This window comes from Vipera berus, assembly GCF_964194415.1.
Source record: "Vipera berus genome assembly, chromosome: 3".
Taxonomy (NCBI): domain Eukaryota; kingdom Metazoa; phylum Chordata; class Lepidosauria; order Squamata; family Viperidae; genus Vipera; species Vipera berus.
In genome coordinates this window covers 203,728,628-203,743,432 of record NC_138204.1, presented here as the reverse complement: position 1 = coordinate 203,743,432, position 14,805 = coordinate 203,728,628, and the positions used below count along the sequence as shown (strand labels likewise).

Below are 14,805 nucleotides of genomic sequence, written 5' to 3'. Positions count from 1 at the left end.
AACTTGGATAACGTGCTACGGTGGATAGACTTTTATATTAAACACAATTTATTTGATAAGTCTGTCTGATTAATTTCTCATAAAACATAAATTCTTTGATTATCGTTACAATGTGAGCGTGTTGAGCTGACACTTCTGAAACTGCCCACAAATTAAGATAATTAAAACTTCAAAATCATACTTGTCTAAATGTTATAATGAACTTCACAGCTCATAAAGTGCACAGCATAATTTCCCCTCTCCTGTGCAGCCAGCATTAGAGTATGAATAGTATTGTACTTCTAAATGCTGGTTATCAGCTGTCCCACAAGAATGGTAGCTGATCTGCTTAACGCCATTTTAAAAATGAAATGAAACTCACAATCTGATTGTATTCTCTGATTTCAACCACATTGTAAGTGCCAGGCCCCAAGAGCCAAGATAAACATGTGGAATTATTTCTGAGCCATTTCCCTTAATGTTCCTCACCTTTAGACAGAAATCTTGCTACACTAAAGCAACTATTTGCCTCACCAAAAATATACTCTAAGAATTGCCAGGGAGGGGCCATTTTAACTCTCTTCTGACAAAACTATCTAAGCTTCCCAGCCACTTTGTCCTCTGGAATGCAGCTCCTCCCACCTGGGAATCCAGTCTACATTCCACTACAATAAGGCAGCTATAAGCTAAATGATTTGTTCAAAGTCACCCACTGCCCTTCAGAACTAAATCAAACCTGAAGCTCACATCTCTTATGGGTTGCATTATGCTAGATAAATGAATTATTCTTGTGAAATTCTGTCTAACTCTAATGCATTATTTTAAGCAAAGGACAAAAAGTGCAAAGATGAATATATTTAGCAGAGATTTGTATGCACGTACCACTTCAAACCAGTCTGTCAGGGTATTAAAATTGGGATTTCTTTTGTAGCTCTGGATCACACAGGATTTCACTCCTTTACTGGCACATTCAATGTACACTTGGGGACGATCAACAGAGAGAAACTGCACTTTCTTCAATTCCCGAAGACCCCAGAATAGAACCTGCGGCAGGAAAAGGAATAATATGTGACTTCTACCGAACTCACTTCAGGGATGAATGTATTAAACACAACAACCCTTTAGAGCAGGGCTTTTCAACCAGTGGTATGGGTATCACCTGTGGTACATTGGCACCTGGCAGGTGGTCCACGACCATCCTAGAAAAGTGGTAGCGGGGGAGGGGAATGAGCTGAACCGGTGGCAGAACTGCACAAGCCTAAGTGAGAGACACCTAGAGCTGCAGGGCTGTCAGAGCTCAGCGGAAGCACCAGGATCAGTGCTTCGTTGGGGCTGTCAGGGCTCATTGAAAGTGCCAGGATCAGCGCCAGGCTCCAGCTGGAGCTCAGCGTTGATCCCGGCGTGTCTGCTGAGCCCAGAAGAAGCGCCGATCAGCTGGAATGTTGCAGCATCTCCAGGGTCTTGTGATTTACATTCAGATGCTTGGCAACTGATTCATATTTATGATGGTCACAGTGTCCCAGGGTCATGTGAAGTGACCAAAATCTGCTGCAACCACCCAGCAGAGGGGGAAAAATAAAAATCAACCCCCCCACCCCACCTCTGCTGCCAATCCTCAACAGAAATGCTCACAACAATGAAAACCTCGGACAGGAGGAAGAGCGCTTCTGGACGGGCAGGCAGGTGTCTTGCTCGGCTGTGGCTTGGGGGGGCCTTGTTTCAGTGCCATTGTAACTTTGAACAGTCACTAAGCGAACTGTTGTAAGTCAAGGACTACCTATACTTCATCACTTTTTTCCTTTTTTTTTTGGTCATCAAGTTTTTCACACCTTGCTAGGCGACTGGTGGTACTCGGATGTTGCCATATCCTAAAAGTGGTACAATGGGTGAAAAGGTTGAAAAGCCCTGATTTAGAGGAGGCAGGTGAAGAGGGAAGGATTTGTTAACTTGTGTTTCTATTCTGTTTTTTATGGCACTATTTTTGATAGCTTGGTCTGTTTTTTCCCTTTGTGTAAAGGCAGATGCAAAAAACAAGTTAAATAGTTCTGCTCTCTCCCTGTTGCTTGTCACCTTCTTGCCACTTTCACCCACTAATGGACCAATCATTTCCTTCACATTTTTTCTTGTTTTTTACATGTTGAAAGAAGCTTTTTTTATTGTTGACTTTGGTCGCAAGCCTTAGTTCATTTTGAGCCTTAGCTTTCCTCACTTCATCTTTGCAGGCTTGGGCTATTTGCTGATATTCTGACTTAGTTATGTGCCCCTCTTTCCACTTTCTATACTTATCCTTTTTCTCTTTCTATTTGTCAGAGAGTTCTTTATGCAACCATGCTGGTTTCTTTTGAGAGCTGTTATTTTTCCTCTTCATTGGTATTGTACTAGACTGGGCTTTTATTATCTCACTTTTCAAAATTTCCCAAGTTTCTGGAGTTGTTTTCCCCTTGAGGATTCTCATCCATGGAATCCTTCCCAAGCCCTCTCTAAGTTTATTGAAATTAGCTCTCTTAAAGTCCAAGACTCTAGTTTGACTGTGTTCTATTCCTTGTGCTTCCATAATGTTGAATTCCAATATTGCATGATCACTTCCTCCCAAGGTTCCTGTGGCTTCAACACCTTCTATCATTTCATCTCTGTTAGTGAGAATTAGATCCAAATTGGCTAATCCCCTAGTTCCCTTCTCTACTTTTTGGGAGACAAAGTTGTCTGCTAGGTTTGTCAGGAATCTGTTTGATCTTCCACTTGGTGCAGAGTTTGTCTCCCAGTTGTTGTCAGGGTAGTTAAAGTCCCCCATTACTATTGTGATGTGCTTCTTACATACCTTAGTTAGCTGACTAGCAAAAAGTTCATCTATTTCCTCTGTTTGGTTGGGTGGCCTATAGTATACACCTATGGCAATGTCATTTCTTCCCCCCCCTTTTATATTGACCCAAATGCATTCAAGTTTACAGTTTTCGTTATTGTTGTGCTCTATTTCTGTAGAGATGTAGTTATTCCTTATATAGGGGGCAACTCCACCTCCTCTTTTATTTGGTCTGTTTCTTTTAAATAATTCAAATCCCTCTAGCTGTGTGTTCCATTTGTGGGTTTCGTCCCACCATGTTTCCGTAATGGCAACAATATCATATCTGCCCTCATTAACCTGAATTTCTAGTTCTGTTTTGCTTTGGAGCAGCTTATAAAGCATAAAGCAACTGGCCCTGGATTGTGTTAATTAATTCATTAGTTAACAAGAAAGGGACCTTCCAAGATGCTTAGAGAAGGAGAAGAAGGAGAAGGAGAAGGAGAAGGAAGGAAGGAAGGAAGGAAATGCCCATAAAAACAATGTGAAAATTATTATTATTATTATTATTATTATTATTATTATTATTATTATTATTATTATTATTATTATTATTATTTTATTTATATACCGCCCTTCTCCCAAAGGACTCAGGGCGGTGAACAGGGCAGATATATAAAAAATACAAAAATACAAAAGTTAAAAGAAAATTAAACATATGCCCAACTAAAAACAGTAAATACATATATTAAAAATGACAATAAAAACCCAACCCATCCCCCATCAGGCCAGGCCGGCTTGTTCAAATAAGAGTGTCTTCAGATCGCGACAGAAGGAGCGAAGGTCGGGCGCCATCCGGAGCTCAACCGGCAACCGATTCCATAGCTCCGGGGCGCCCACAGAGAAGGACCTCCCCCTGGGGGCCACCAATCGACATTCTCTGATCGGTGGCACCCTGAGGAGGCCCTCTCTGTGGGAGCGCACAGGGCGGAGGGAAGTTGATGTCGGCAGCAGGTGCTCCCTAAGGTACTCCGGACCCATGCCATGCACTTGAGGGACCTGCACTTGAGGGAAAATATCCAGACATAACATCAGCACATTTACATGAAGTAGACAAGGGCTCAGAGGATCATTAGGCAGTTGTTTATCTTAACTTACTTCTACTCTATATTTACTTAATATAGGTCGTATATTGGTTGGGACTGGATAGATTAGGCTGGCATCTGGAGGATCAAGAGCTGGAAGGTTTTCTGGGCCAGAATCAGGGACCTATAGAACAAAAACATATGTTACTGTTCAGCTGTGATGCTGTTAAAAGCACTCTGGAAAAAATATCCTGAAATTCTCCTTGGAACTAACAGTCCTTCCCCCCCAACTTTAATTCAAATAAAATCTTCCTCTAAAGTATTTCTACATGAAGAGCATTCTTACTGGAAACTATATAGATCTATCTATGTGGTCACTAGGAGTCACTGGCAGTGCATATTAATGAGACAGAGTAAAGCTGAACCCATCTTTAATTGAACTGGATTCAACTTTGAATGGAATTGAATCCCATTTTAATTCCTTTAAAAATGAAATTATTCAAAACTCACCTGAAGTAGCTCAAATGCAGCAAGCAGATCCCCTCCTGAAAGACTGCCACAGTACAGAGGGTGGTAACTAAGTTTTGGAGGCTCATATTTGTCCTCCACCAGCCTAGTTATTGGAGCGGCCACAGTTGCACCAATATATTCTGATTTTCCCTATATGTTTAAAAAGAAAAAAAATACAAAATGCCATTTATGTTCACGTTCTGCTGATCCTCCAAATTCATGTTTGCAATCATTGGAATAAGCAAAGGAGTTACTAGCAGTGCAGCAATATTAACTATCCAGATTCAGTAGAAACAAAGGATCCTACACTTTCATTTATCCGTTTGTGTTTGTCTAGTGTTAGTACTTCTATGTGGCTTCAATCAATCAGTGATAAGTGGCTTAGAAATGCACTGATGGATGTACAAAAGGACAGTTCCAGCAGTGTTAGAAGATCTGAAGGTCCAAGCTGGGGAAAGATCATCCATATCCATATGGCTGCTAAGAGTCAACACTGATTTAACGGCACAGAGATTAAATGACAAGTGAGCCGTCATTTAATGAAATAAATTAAGCCCTTGATGATATTTCAGAAGCAAGAATGGGCATCATGTCAATATTCCCTTAGTCAAGATAAAGTATGTAATTAGTCCACCAGAGGCCATTAAATTCTGATATCCTATGCATTGCCCATTTGGCAAGATAAGCATCCATTTTCTGCAAAGTAACACCTGGAACCCACCACCCAAATTAAAATATTTGTCTATGATGCTTAACATTCATAAGACGCCTGGTACCTTCAGGTGCCAACAATTTATTAATATCTCAGATAAGAATCCAGGAATCATGCAGAAATTCCAGTGAGACTTCAGGATGAAGGCAGTGGTAGGATTTAGCCGGTTTCAACCACTTTGGCAGAACCGGTAGCTAATTTTTGTTGCCCAGGCCCAGAATGGACTTCCAGAAGCTGCATCCACACAGAGAACCAGTTGTTCACATATATGAATCCCACCACTGGATGAAGGGTTCTTGATGCTCAGATGTGTTATTACCCAAACTAGGTAACACCACCACTGCACTGATGATGTTGCCTAGTTTGGGTAATGAAATGTCTGCAAGAAAACAATGAAGCTCAGACAGCACAAATAACCACTCATTTCATTCTTGAGCTACAAATATTCTCCTTTATTGAGACTTCAGGATCTCTTTATGAGATCCCAATGAGAGTTGGTTGAAATCATATTCCATATAGCCCTTTCATAAGATTTGGAAGGATTTGAATGGGGACACCAAGGTCATGTAAAACTGGGGCCTGGGGATCTAAAAATATGTTTCTTCCTTGTCCTTCTAGATATTTTTTTTAAAAAAACTAGCATACAGTATATTACATCCAACATTGTTGATTCCTAAGGGAAAGATAACAAATCAGTGTTTTACTTAGTTCTTTCACCATATTGATAGAAGTAGAATATTTTTTTTCCAGAACAACCTCACCTTCTATATATCACTTGCACCTTGTTCATAACATTGGGATGGTTTCAAAAATATTTTTTTAAAAAGCCTCTGCAACTCATTATATTGACCAACAGATCTTTTTTTAAAAAATGTATATAAGTATGGGGAATTATCTTTACCACAGCATCATCATCATAGAGTTCCACAATGATTACAGGAGGGAATTCAACAATTTCCTTGGCATCGCCATGAAGCTGAATATTATTAAAAAGCAACATCTGATTCCAAGTAGGAGACAAAGTTTGTTGAATGATCTAAGGGAGAAGGGAAAACTAGTATATTAATAATAGTAGTGCTTGCAAGAAGATATTACAGTTTATTCTGGTAATAACCTGATATCGTCCAAACAAATTTGGCAATAGTTGTCAACATAATATGTTCAAATGACCATGGTTAAAGCAGGTTAAAAAGGTTAAAACAGGTACCAGGTCCTTTGATTCTCTTTAAAGAGTTTGTTTTCTTCCAATGTTTGGGTTTTTAAAAATTATATTATATGTCTATCTTTATTGCCTGCCACCCAGGATCACTATAGAATTGGTTGGCCTTGCACATTTCTAAAATATATAGTTTTTTAAATTAAGCTCTTGGCACTTTTGATCATTCAGCCAACAATTTACAGAACGGTTTTTCCTACACCTGATCACACCTGCAAAAGGATTTCTTCTGGGTTGCGTTGTCTAATGACATCAACGTGACCTTGTTCCACTATGACAGTGTTTCCCAACCTCTGGAATTTTAAGATATGTGGACTTCAACTCCCAGAATTCCCCAGCCAGCAAGCCTCAGTTCTGGGAGTTGAAGGCCACATATTGTAAAATGCTAAAAGTTGGACACCCTTCTCTAAGTACATTAATCATTCTCATTTTCCCTTACCTTTGTGGTCTGGCAGTGGGAAACAAAAGTCACTTTAGCAAAAGGATCGGATAGGCCGCTGCTGTCAGCTGCAATTAGTCCTCTCGCTTGATACATGTGAGCTCTCAACTGAAAAGTATTCTTGGCTGCAAGCAGATAATGGAGAAAGTTATGAATATTACTTGGGGAAGGCCAGGAGTGGGATAGAAACATGGTAGGAAAAAGGGGATATAAAAGAACATGGAACAGGTTGCATCATTTTTCTTCTAACTGATTCATTGTGGGATCAACATTAGCTGGAAAATACCCTGGTTCTTTGTTTTTCCCAGAAAAAAAATCCAGCTCAGGTTTGAGATTGTATAGGTAAAGGTAAAGGTTCCCCCGCACATGCGTGCTAGTCGTTTCCAAATCTAGGGGCCGGTGCTCATCTCCGTTTCAAAGCCAAAGAGCCAGCGCTTGTCCGAGGACGTCTCCGTGGTCATGTGGCTGGCATGACTAGACGCCAAAGGCGCACGGAACACTGTTACCTTCCCACCGGAGTGGTCCCTGTTTTTCTGCTTGCATTTTTACGTGCTTTCGAGCTGCTAGGTTGGCAGAAGCTGGGACGAGTAACAGGCGCTCACTCTGTTACGCGGCACTCGGGATTCGACCCGCCAAACTGCCGACCTTCTGATCGACAAGCTCGGCGTCCTAACCCACCGAGCCACCCACTGAGATTGTATACGTTTGGCTTTTTCTTTCACTCCTTCCCCAACAACGCATCAGTAGTATGGGATTCTCTGCATCTTCTTTTTCAGCACTTCTTGGGCTGACCATGAGAACATTCACAGTTTGAAGATGTGTTTCAAAATGCCCTGTTTTAAGCAGGGCAGGTATAATTTATTTAAGAAAATGTTTATGCTCGCACAGCATAACTCTCAGGATATTTTTGCTCTGAGAATAAAAAGTCCAAAGCCCCAATCGCTCGTACATGCTTGAAAATTATGTTGAATCCTGATTTGTCCCGGATTAGATGGGTAAATTCGTGTCAGATACTTTATAAACAAAATGGATGGGGCAATTGGTCAGGATTATACTAATCCTCACTTTCTAATAGAAGGGGTTTATATAGTCCTAGAATCCAATGTATGGCTTCTGTTTAATTTTCTCTATCAAAAATGACTGCCTCAAAGATAGTATGTTCTTGTTGAACAGCACAAATAATCAGGAAAATTCCATCAATTTTCTTTGAAACCAACTCCAGGTTTTATCTTCTGCAAAAGAAAAAATATAGAGCCTTGGTGGAGCAGTGGGCTAATGCCTCCTTAAGTAACACCAGCTGCTTGCAATTAGTGCAGGTTCGAGTCCCACCAGGCTCAAGGTTGACTCAGCCTTCCATCCTTCCGAGGTAGGTAAAATAAGGACCCAGATTGTTGGGGGCAATAAGATGACTTTGTAATAATGCCGCTTGGGGGGGGGGGCGAAAGCCCTAATAAGCAGGCATATACATAGAATGAAGGCTATTGCTAAGCACATTGGTTTGTGCTTAAATTGTAAGCCGCCCTGAGTCTTTGGAGAAGGGCGGGATATAAATGGGATTAAAATAAAAAAAATAAATAAAAAAACAGAGGATAAGTTTTAAATTTTAATTATATTGGTTTTTTTAAAGATTCGAAGAAGCACATAAATCTGTAAGCAGCAACTGCACAATATACATTAGATACTAATAAAGGATAAGATTTGTAGCTCAGGATTGATATGAGGGGGGCCCTTGGTGCTCTCTGAGCCTGCTTGTTTTCTTGCAGACATTTCATCACCCATCATCGGTGCTAGTAAGGAGTGCCGTTTGCTGTCAGTGTGACAGGCAAGCCACTAGAACAGACATGTCAAACACAAGGCCCGGGGGCCGGATCCGGCCCGCGAAGTGGTTTCATGCGGCCTGTGAAGCCATCCTGGAAACAGTGAGGGAACGGCCCCCACTGCCTTGGCCCTGGCCCAGAGACCCTCCTTCTGCCAGAGACTCTCAGATCTGTCCCACTCCTGCCCAGGCCCCCATAGGCACTCTTGATGCGAATCATGTAGAGCTGGCCACGCCCACCCAGTAGGCCATACACACTCTAGCCACACCCATCCAGTAGGCCACGCCCACCCAGGCCATACCCACCCGGCCCCTTGAGGGCAACCGCAATGCTGATGCGGCCCTCAATGGAATTGAGTTTGACACCCCTGCACTAGAATATAAACTGGCAGCAAACAGCACTCCTTATTAGCACTGATGATGTTACCTCATTTGGGTAGTGAAATTTCTGCAAGAAAACAAGCAAGCTCTGAGAGCACCAAGGAGCCTTCATACATTAGATAATTTGCTGGTACCCAAATAAAAACTGCGTCTCACTTTTGTAGATCAGACTGACAGGGTAGGGAGTAGGATGGGATCCTGTACTTTCTGCCAAAGGTGCTTCTGTTTCATATCCAGCAGGTAAGTTTTCCATCATAGCATGAGCATAGTGAGCAGAACTAAGCCAGAGATAAGTGTCAACTTTTCCATGGACGTTCCAACCTGGGGGTCTTTTTCCTGGCAACTAAAGAAAAAAATTAAAATATCAAATCACCAATGATATTTCTAACCGTATTTTTTCGTAATACCCCACTGGTAGCACCATCTAAATGATGTCTGTTGATCATGAGAAGCTAAGCAGGATCCAGCTGGGACAGTACTTGGAAGGTGTCTATCAAGACATCCTAGGGCTGCAGCCAGACCAGAAGTTGAAAAAGTAGTATAGAAGAAAACAATGGCAAAATACATCTGTACTGTAGAACGATGGATCAATAGATCAATCTAGAAATAGTGTCAGCCCCGAGAATATCAATCTCAGTGATAGGGGAGATGTTTAGATAGAGAGGAGAGGAGAGAGAATTCCACTCTGCAGAAAAAAAGGAAAAATACAAAAGCTGTCACTAAAATACTATAGTGTACGATGCCTATAATAGGTTTATAAAGTTACCTTTTGAAAAAGTATCATTGGGACAACTGTGACCCGAATGATTGAGAATCTCCATAAACACTACGTTTACGTTTACGTTTTATTTAATTTGTATACCGCCCTTCTCCCTAGGGACTCAGGGCGGTTCACAGGGCATATATAAATAACAATACAATACAATACAAAAGTTAAAAAAAGATTAAATCAGTGCCCAGTTAAAAACAATAATACTATTCTAAAACAACAATTTAAAACCCAAATCCCCCATCAGGCCAGACCAGCTAATTCAAATAAATGGGTCTTCAGGCCACGACGGAAAGTTCGGAGGTCTGATGCCATCCGGAGCTCCACCGGCAGTTGGTTCCACAAAGCCGGGGCACCCACAGAGAAGGCTCTCCCGCTGGGGGCCGCCAGTCGGCATTCCCTGACCGGAGGCACCCTGAGGAGGCCCTCTCTGTGGGAACGCACAGGGCGGAGGGGAAGAGAATATTTGCAACTAGAAGAGAATATTTGCAACTCAGGGTTGAACTGTGGGGCCCTTGGTTGTTTTCTTGCAGACATTTCATTACCCAACTAGGTAACCTTATCAGTGCTGCAAGAAAACAACCAAGCTCGGAGAACACCAAGGACCCTGCAATAATGACCTGGCATACCCCTCAGGGTTGACAATACTTTTTCTCTCTGGGAAACTGGTCTGAGTAAGACTTAGGCAGCATCAACATTATTTTACTTCTTTTCAGCCTTACTTTCAAAAAGTGGGTTTTAATCTTCCCGCAATGTTTGCCCCGCTGCTCCTTCATAGGGGAATACAGCACGTCTTTGGCTGGGATTCTTGTATAGGCGATTCTTTTGTTGTTGCTAAGCATCCAGATGAAGATATCGGGCACTGTATGTTGAGGCTTAAAAAGAAGAACATTTACAGCTTTAACTTAAGTCAGGGATACAGCTTGCAGAATCTTTTTTTGAACCAGCAGCAGCTTAAATAAAATACAAATTGATGATCAAAGGCCCTGTTAAACACACCAAGCTCTTATTTCAAAATGAAAATGCAGGCATAGCATGTAATCACAAAACATATTTTCAGCCTCTCTTTAGGCAACAATATTATACCTTCTTTATGGAACTCAGAGTTCAGATTTGAGGGTTTATTTATTACATATTTTGATAATGTGGGAAGAATCCAGAGAAAGAAATATTTAGGGGAATATTAAAAAGGCAGAATATATTTCTCCAAAGGAATAATGGAGAAGATCTTAAAAAGGCAGAAACTTCTCCCTCCCTCCAGCCAAAAAACTCAGCAGAAACCAGCTTTTAGAAATGCAGATGTAATAATCCATTCAGGAAGGTTGGAGCCAGGAAGCTGATGAGATTAGGAAGACAAAGACCCCTAAAATCTACATACCCCACCCAAACTCTAAAGATATAATAGGATTAACCCACCAATACCAAAAGGGCACAGGTCAAAATACATGACACAGGAAATACAAAGCCTCAAACAGGAACAGGTAACAACCTCAAGAGCCCCAGAAGGTATAAAAACCCATAACTCCCAGCTAATTGTGGTCAGCTTTACCAGAGCCATGCTTGTGTCTGGCTCTGCTCTTCAATAAACTACATCTTTCTTTCTAAAGCAGTCTCCATTTTGTTTATTCCCAGCTTGGACTGGACCCTGATGAAGACTTTTTTTTCAACACTAACCTTCAGCTTTTATTTTTTGCAGCATAAGTACATGCTGATCCTACCCAGTTTGAGATCATTAAATAGATTGGACTGAAGAAAATGAATCCTTCATTCCAGTCCTGTGCTTCTTCTTTGAAACTGTCAATTCCATACAGGGGAGAGTGTGATTTCTTTGGGTGTGTTTGTGTTTAAATCTATGGTGATAATAGAGGGTTTTAAGACCCTATGCCCATGTAAAAAATTTTTAAAAAAAGGGGGGGGAGGGTTGTAGAAAACAAACAAACAAATAAGGCTACTTTTCACAATTCATGTTTATACATCAGAATTGGGCAACCATGAAAAAAAAATAACCCCAATACTTACAGGCTATCTTGCTAAAGACTCACAAGCATTCAGTATAGCATAGAGAAAATTACATTCAGATATCAGCTGACTAATTTGGGTAGAGAGTGAGATTGAATGTCCTCAGTCCAAATGTATACATCACAACAAGTATACAAGTTTTTGTAGACAACACACACACACGCACGCACGCACACAGACAGAAGAGTTCTTTCAAAAATACAAATATTAGGATATAGGCTAGGAAGATATTATATTTCCTCTTATAAAGTGAATCTTGACCATAGCTTCCAATCCCAATGGAGAGGTCAAGAAGCATATTTATTGGTGCTGCTTCTTAGTATTGTCTAATTAGTTATGCGTTTATTCTTTACACTGGAGAAGGCCATAGCAATTTCCAAGGAAAATCCCGGTCTCAGAAAATATTAGCTATCATAAATCATTTCTAAGGCATAAAGTAGGGTGTTGCTTTTGAATGTCAAGTGGGTCAAGAAAGGAAACTTGAGCAGTTACCTCGTCGACTAAGAACCGAATCCTCTCTATAAAGTTTTGTGTTTCACGCATCATTTCATCTAGTGAAATCTTCTTTTTTTGCTGCTGGAGAATCCCTTTAGCATCCTTCGACATGGCTTCCTGTAAAAACACAGAGAAACAACTGGTTTGCAGTAGTGGCAAATATCTATAGCTCGGGTAGAAGTTCGTTCTCCGAGTTTGTGGGTTGGTTTCCGAAGGTTTCATCAGCAGGCTAGGTAACATCTTCAGCAGAATTTAGGGAAATCTTTTGAACCTCCATCCTCAAACAACTGATTAGTTCAAGGATCCACTCAATTCCAGGGGATGCAAATGCTCTAATTCAGAGGTCTCCAACCTTTCCGGGCTTGCGGACCGGAGGGAAAGAAAGCAGCTTCAAAATTGGTGTGTGTGTACACGCGTGCACGCATGGGGTCATGCACCCTGGTGTTGCACTAGCAGCCCCATTCACACATGCGGTATGCGCTGGTTCTGTGTGCATGGATGAATAGCCGTGCACTCCTCGCGGAGGCTAGCGGCCCCTTTGTGCATGCACAAACGGGCCATGCAACCCATCCTGGGCTAGCAGCCCCCTTCACACATGTGCAAATGGGCCGCAGACACTAGCGTGAGTGGGGGGGGGGAAATGCGCGCCCATGCGTGCATGCACCGTCCAGCCACTTCCGCAGCCTGCTGGCCAAGACCCCACAGCCCAGTCCCGGGCCGCAGCCCATAGTTTGGGGAGCCCTGCTCTAATTTGCAGTGTCAAAGTAACCTAGAATTCTAAGACCTTTGTGGGGAACTGCAAAATTCATAGATTTGTTTTCCAGTTCCAATCCCTGGAAGTTAAACTAATTTTTCCAATTGCAGAGGTTCAGAGGACAAAGGGGACAAGTCGTTAAGTGGGCATTTTCTTAACACTTCCTCCTAAATTCTCCCCAATGGAAAGAATTGGCCTGTGATGGTGCCAGTGACAACATGAGATCTTTGTTGCCATGATTGTTAAGTGAATTATGTGGTCATTAAGAGAATTTGGCTTCCTCGATTGACTTTGCTTGTCAGAAGCCATCTTGGAAGGTCTGAAATGGCGATCACATGATCCTCAGATCCTACAACTGTTGTAAATACATGCCAGTTGTCATGTGCCCAGTTTTGATCATGTGACCATGAGGATGGTTATAAGTCACTTCAAATGGTTACTACTTGAATGGTTGTAAGTCAAGGACTGCATGTAACTAAAATCTCCCCCTACCCAAGTTTCAAGCCATCTGTGGTTTTAGTTTTAAATGACAGTGCGTCACTAGTGGTGAATGAATTATTTACAACAAAAATACCTGCAATGATCTTTCCATTTGTCATTTTCTTTTAGCATAATCCCACATTTCTCCTTCAGATCTGGCTCAAGTGAGCAGAATTGGACCAATGCTGTACATCAGGCTGGATGATGGCCACACTTAGCATTTCACGGGTGATTGAATTCCATGGGAGTTAGAGATCGTACAAGCCATCGTAATGTCTTTGCCATTATGTTTTGTGGAAACCCAGCCATTCTGGTCATGGCTTGCCCTATTCCCAGCCTGCCGTGTGATGGAGCAGTTAATTCACGAATGAGGACAAATATATATGTTCCAGGATACAAGATCCAATCTGGGTCAGTGGCTGGGGCCAGACATTTATACTTGTGAACTTTCAGACTTGTGCTGGAGCCCATCTTCAAGGAACTTCTCTCTAGCAGAATGTGTGCTTGGAGCTATTCTATGTGTCATATTTATGCGGTGCCTTATGCGGTGACTTATGTGGTGGTTGAGCAAGGTCCATAAGATTATGTGGGACACTACATATCCTCTTCACGACCTGTTTTCCTTGTTACCTTCTGGGAGGAGGCTTCATGGTATCCGTAGCAGAACATCCAGATTCAGCCTCAGCTTTGTTCCATATAGTATGAACCTTGTGAACTCTAAAGCTTCCTCCTTCTGTTATATATTCAAGATGGACAGTATTTAATATTTATTTGTTAGGTAGGGGTGTGGATCTATACATATGTTGTATATAGTATGTTTAGGTGTGTGTCATGTATGTGTTCCACTTTGAGAAAGGGCAACTTCCCTCCATCCAGTGCGCTCCCACAGAGAGGGCTTCCTCAGGGTGCCTCCAATCAAAGAATGCCGATTGGTGGCCCCCAGGGGGAGGGCGTTCTCTGTGGGCGCGCCAGACCTGTGGAACCGCTTGCCGGTTGAGCTCCGGATGGCCCCCGACCTCCGCTCCTTCCGGCGCGATCTAAAAACTTATCTATTCGAGCAATCTGACCTGGTTTGATGGGTTAGGGTTGGGGTTTTAATATGTCTTTTAATTACTGTTTTAAATCTGGGCATAATATTTAATTGTTTTTTAACTTTTGTATTTCGTTTTTATATTTATTGCCCTGTACACTGCCCTGAGTCCTTTGGGAGAAGGGCGGTATAAAAATATAATTTAAAAAAAAAACTAAATTTCATTATTGATGTGTGCCGTTGTGCCCACAGTAAAAAAAATGACAATAAAGGTTATCTTATCTTATCTTATCTTATCTTATCTTATCTTATCTTATCTTATCTTCTTATCTTATCATCTT

At 41.7% G+C, this 14,805-nt stretch overlaps 1 protein-coding gene across 3 annotated transcripts in view; it reads right to left on the bottom strand.

Moving 5' to 3' along the window:
• Positions 1–14,805, bottom strand: part of FER1L6 (fer-1 like family member 6) — a 101,212-nt gene that overhangs the window by 44,381 nt on the left and 42,026 nt on the right. For 2 of the 3 annotated variants that reach the window (XM_081324885.1, XM_081324886.1), the window contains 8 exons: positions 12,198–12,317; positions 10,409–10,561; positions 9,074–9,260; positions 6,721–6,845; positions 5,967–6,101; positions 4,354–4,503; positions 3,917–4,027; positions 862–1,023 (listed from right to left, as the gene is read on the bottom strand). In XM_081324885.1, coding sequence (XP_081181011.1) covers positions 862–1,023; positions 3,917–4,027; positions 4,354–4,503; positions 5,967–6,101; positions 6,721–6,845; positions 9,074–9,260; positions 10,409–10,561; positions 12,198–12,317 — 1,143 coding nt within the window. The remainder of the gene's footprint in view (positions 1–861; positions 1,024–3,916; positions 4,028–4,353; positions 4,504–5,966; positions 6,102–6,720; positions 6,846–9,073; positions 9,261–10,408; positions 10,562–12,197; positions 12,318–14,805) is intronic. The other variant, XM_081324887.1, reaches the window with a different exon arrangement.